The following is a 5,000-nucleotide window of genomic DNA, read 5'->3' as shown; positions in this document are numbered from 1 at the left end:
CTGTGTGTGTGAGAGAGAGAGCGCAGTGCTGTCTGTGTGAGAGAGAGAGAGAGAGCGCAGTGCTGTGTGTGTGAGAGAGAGAGAGAGAGCGCAGTGCTGTCTGTGTGAGAGAGAGAGAGAGAGCGCAGTGCTGTGTGTGTTGAGAGAGAGAGAGAGAGCGCAGTGCTGTGTGTGTGTGAGAGAGAGAGAGAGAGAGAGCGCAGTGCTGTGTGTGTGAGAGAGAGAGAGCGCAGTGCTGTGTGTGAGAGAGAGAGAGAGAGAGCGCAGTGCTGTCTGTGTGAGAGAGAGAGAGAGAGCGCAGTGCTGTGTGTGTGAGAGAGAGAGAGAGAGGCGCAGTGCTGTCTGTGTGAGAGAGAGAGAGAGAGAGAGCGCAGTGCTGTGTGTGTGTGTGAGAGAGAGAGAGAGAGCGCAGTGCTGTGTGTGTGTCTGTGAGAGAGAGAGAGAGAGAGAGCGCAGTGCTGTGTGTGTGAGAGAGAGAGAGAGAGCAGTGCTGTGTGTGTGTGAGAGAGAGAGAGAGCGCAGTGCTGTGTGTGAGAGAGAGAGAGAGAGAGCGCAGTGCTGTGTGTGAGAGAGAGAGAGAGCGCAGTGCTGTGTGTGTGTGTGTGAGAGAGAGAGAGAGAGAGAGCGCAGTGCTGTGTGTGTGAGAGAGAGAGAGAGCGCAGTGCTGTGTGTGAGAGAGAGAGAGAGAGCGCGCAGTGCTGTGTGTGAGAGAGAGAGAGCGCAGTGCTGTGTGTGTGAGAGAGAGAGAGAGCGCAGTGCTGTGTGTGAGAGAGAGAGAGCGCAGTGCTGTGTGTGTGAGAGAGAGAGAGAGAGAGAGCGCAGTGCTGTGTCTGTGAGAGAGAGAGAGAGAGAGCGCAGTGCTGTGTGTGTGTGAGAGAGAGAGAGAGCGCAGTGCTGTCTGTGTGAGAGAGAGAGAGAGAGAGCGCAGTGCTGTGTGTGTGAGAGAGAGAGAGAGAGCGCAGTGCCTGTGTGTGTGAGAGAGAGAGCGCAGTGCTGTGTCTGTGTGAGAGAGAGAGAGAGAGCGCAGTGCTGTGTGTGTGAGAGAGAGAGAGAGAGAGAGCGCAGTGCTGTGTGTGTGAGAGAGAGAGAGAGCGCAGTGCTGTGTGTGTGAGGGAGAGAGAGAGAGAGAGCGCAGTGCTGTGTGTGAGAGAGAGAGAGAGAGCGCGCAGTGCTGTGTGTGAAGAGAGAGAGCGCAGTGCTGTGTCTGTGAGAGAGAGAGAGAGAGAGCGCAGTGCTGTCTGTGGTGAGAGAGAGAGAGAGAGAGCGCAGTGCTGTGTGTGTGTGAGAGAGAGAGAGAGCGCAGTGCTGTGTGTGAGAGAGAGAGAGAGAGAGAGCGCAGTGCTGTGTGTGTGAGAGAGAGAGAGAGAGAGAGCGCAGTGCTGTGTGTGTGTCTGTGAGAGAGAGAGAGAGAGCGCAGGGCTGTGTGTGTGAGAGAGAGAGAGAGCGCAGTGCTGTGTGTGTGAGAGTGCAGCCCTGTGTACAGCCTGATTGTGTGTACAGCCCGGTCCTGTGTACATCCCGGTCCTCTGTACAGCCCGGTCCTGTGTGTAACCTGGTCCTGTGTACAGCCGGTCCTGTGTGTAACCTGGTCCTGTGTCGAGCTGTGTCCTGTGTACAGCCTGGTCCTGTGTTCAGCTCAGTCCTGTGTACAGCCTGGTCCTGTGTATGTCCCAGTCCTGTGTACAGCCTGGTCCTGTGTATATCCCGGTCCTGTGTACAACCCGGTCCTGCGTACAGCCCGGTCCTGTGTCTAGCTCCGTCCTGTGTACAGCTCGGTCCTGTGTATGTCCCAGTCCTGTGTATATCCCGGTCCTGTGTACAGCCCGGTCCTGTGTACAGCCCTGTCCTGTGTACAGCCCGGTCCTGTGTACAGCCCGGTCCTGTGTATATCCCGGTCCTGTGTACAGCCCGGCCCTGTGTACAGCCCGGTCCTGTGTACAGCCCTGTCCTGTGTACAGCCCGGTCCTGTGTACAGCCCGGTCCTGTGTACAGCCCGGTCCTGTGTATATCCCGGTCCTGTGTACAGCCCGGCCCTGTGTACAGCCCGGTCCTGTGTATGTCCCGGTCCTGTGTACAGCCCCGGTCCTGTGTACAGCCCGGTCCTGTGTATATCCCGGTCCTGTGTACAGCCCGGCCCTGTGTACAGCCCGGTCCTGTGTACATCCCGGTCCTGTGTATGTCCCAGTCCTGTGTACAGCCCGGTCCTGTGCCCCCGCAGCCCTCCCTCACACTCACGTAGCGCTCGCTCTCGGAGTACAGTCCTGTCGAGTCGAGGTGACAGGTCCCATCGTTCGGCTGGAAGACTCCCCCAGCCTCCCGTCTCCCGCCGTGTGGAACGCTGCGTCTGACGTATACACCAGGAGCTTCGTCACGTTCCTCCATCCTATCTCCCTCTGAGGGAGCGAGGGGGCGCGAGGGGGAGTCGGGGGCAGTGAGTGAGAGCGAGGGAGCGAGGGGGCGCGAGGGGGAGTCGGGGGCAGTGAGTGAGAGCGAGGGAGCGAGTGTGTGAGGGTGGGAGTGAGGGAGCGAGGGGGAGAGTGGGGGTGCGAGGGAGCGAGTGTGTGAGGGAGCGAGGGGGAGTCGCAGGGAGTGGGGGAGCGAGGGGGAGTGAGTGAGAGCGAGGGAGCGAGTGTGTGAGGGTGGGAGTGAGGGAGCGAGGGGGAGAGTGGGGGTGCGAGGGAGCGAGTGTGTGAGGGAGCGAGGGGGAGTCGCAGGGAGTGGGGGAGCGAGGGGGGAGTGAGTGAGAGCGAGGGAGCGAGTGTGTGAGGGTGGGAGTGGGGGAGCGAGGGGGAGCGAGGGGGAGTGAGTGAGAGCGAGGGAGCGAGTGTGTGAGGGTGGGAGTGGGGGAGCGAGGGGGAGCGAGTGTGTGAGGGAGCGATGGGGAGTCGGGGGGGAGTGGGGGAGCGAGTGTGTGAGGGTGGGAGTGGGGGAGCGAGTGTGTGAGGGAGCGATGGGGAGTCGGGGGGAGTGGGGGAGCGAGTGTGTGAGGGAGGGAGTGGGGGAGCAAGGGGGAGTGAGTGAGAGCGAGGGAGCGAGTGTGTGAGGGTGGGAGTGGGGGAGCGAGGGGGAGCATGGGGGTGCGAGGGAGCGAGTGTGTGAGGGAGTGAGGGGGAGTCGGGCGGAATGGGGGAGCGAGGGGGAGTGAGGAGCGAGTGTGTGAGGGAGTGAGGGGGAGTGAGGGAGAGTGAGGGGGAGTGAGGGAGAGCACGGGAGTGAGGGGGAGTGAGGGAGAGTGAGGGGGAGCGAGGGAGCGAGTTTGTGAGGGAGCGAGGGGGAGTCGCGGGGAGTGGGGGAGCGAGGGGGAGTGAGGGGGAGTGAGTGAGAGCGAGTGTGTGAGGGAGAGAGTGGGGGAGTGAGGGGGAGCGTGGGGGAGTGAGGGACGGTGAGGGGGTGCAAGGGATAGTGAGGGACAGTGAGGGAGAGTGAGGGGGAGTGAGGGAGAGCAGGGGAGTGAAGGGGAGTGAGGGAGAGCGAGGGAGCGAGGGAGAGCGAGGGACAGTGAGGGAGAGCGAGGGGGAGTGAGGGGGAGCAGGGGAGTGAGGGGGAGTGAGGGACGGTGAGGGGTGTGAGGGGGGAGTGAGGGGGAGTGAGGGAGCGAGGGAGAGTGAGGGACAGTGAGGGGGAGCGAGGGGGAGTGAGTGGGAGTGAGGGGTGTGAGGGGGAGTGAGGGGACGGTGAGGGGTGTGAGGGAGAGAGAGAGAGAGAGAGACACGTCAGGGGTGGACTTCCCTACAGAGCCCATACTCACTCCCTCCACACTCACTCCCTCCACACTCGCTCCCTCCACACTCGCTCCCTCCACACTCGCTCCCTCCACACTCGCTCCCTCCGTCTCCCCCGATCTCTCTCTGTCCCCATGGTCTCTCTCCCCGCAACACTCCTCAGTCATTATCTGTCCACTTGGTCACTCCCCCCTCCTCCTGGTCACACTCCCCCCTCCTCCCGGTCACTCTCCCTCCTCCTGGTCACTCCCCACTCCTCCCGGGTCACTCCCCCCCTCCTCCCGGTCACTCTCCCTCCTCCTGGTCACACTCCCCCCTCCTCCCGGTCACTCTCCCTCCTCCTGGTCACTCCCCCCTCCTCCCGGTCACTCTCCCTCCTCCTGGTCACACTCCCCCCTCCTCCCGGTCACTCTCCCTCCTCCTGGTCACTCCCCCCTCCTCCCGGTCACTCTCCCTCCTCCTGGTCACTCCCCCCTCCTCCCGGTCACTCTCCCTCCTCCTGGTCACACTCCCCCCTCCTCCCGGTCACTCTCCCTCCTCCTGGTCACTCCCCACTCCTCCCGGTCACTCTCCCTCCTCCTGGTCACACTCCCCCTCCTCCGGTCACTCTCCCTCCTCCCGGTCACTCTCCCTCCTCCTGGTCACTCCCCCCTCCTCCCGGTCACTCTCCCTCCTCCTGGTCACACTCCCCCCTCCTCCCGGTCACTCTCCCTCCTCCTGGTCACTCCCCCCTCCTCCCGGTCACTCTCCCTCCTCCTGGTCACACTCCCCCTCCTCCCGGTCACTCTCCCTCCTCCCGGTCACTCTCCCTCCTCCTCCCGGTCACTCTCCCTCCTCCTGGTCACTCCCCCCTCCTCCCGGTCACTCTCCCTCCTCCTGGTCACACTCCCCCCTCCTCCGGTCACTCTCCTTCCTCCTGGTCACACTCCCCCCTCCTCCCGGTCACTCTCCCTCCTCCTGTCACACTCCCCCCTCCTCCCAGTCACTCTCCCTCCTCCCGGTCACTCTCCCTCCTCCTCCCGGTCACTCTCCCTCCTCCTGGTCACTCCCCCCTCCTCCCGGTCACTCTCCCTCCTCCTGGTCACTCCCCCCTCCTCCCGGTCACTCTCCCTCCTCCTGGTCACACTCCCCCCTCCTCCCAGTCACTCTCCCTCCTCCCGGTCACTCTCCCCGCCTCCTCCCGGTCACTCTCCTCCTCCTGGTCACTCCCCCCTCCTCCCGGTCACTCTCCCTCCTCCTGGTCACTCCCCCCTCCTCCCGGTCACTCTCCCTCCTCCT

General features: G+C 63.2%; 1 protein-coding gene across 1 annotated transcript in view; it reads right to left on the bottom strand.

The window, feature by feature from the left end:
- Window positions 1–2,389, bottom strand: part of LOC125450399 (integrin beta-7-like) — a gene marked incomplete at its 3' end in the record, with an annotated part of 34,875 nt that extends 32,486 nt beyond the window's left edge. Inside the window, exon 1 of the mRNA XM_059644281.1 lies at window positions 2,236–2,389. Within this exon, the coding sequence (XP_059500264.1) occupies window positions 2,236–2,382 (147 nt within the window). The remainder of the gene's footprint in view (window positions 1–2,235) is intronic.
- Window positions 2,390–5,000: the final 2,611 nt, after the last annotated feature.

Source organism: Stegostoma tigrinum, unplaced genomic scaffold, assembly GCF_030684315.1.
Source record: "Stegostoma tigrinum isolate sSteTig4 unplaced genomic scaffold, sSteTig4.hap1 scaffold_650, whole genome shotgun sequence".
NCBI lineage: Eukaryota > Metazoa > Chordata > Chondrichthyes > Orectolobiformes > Stegostomatidae > Stegostoma > Stegostoma tigrinum.
The sequence above is the reverse complement of the archived record's forward strand: the minus strand, read 5'-3'. Positions and strand labels throughout refer to the sequence as shown.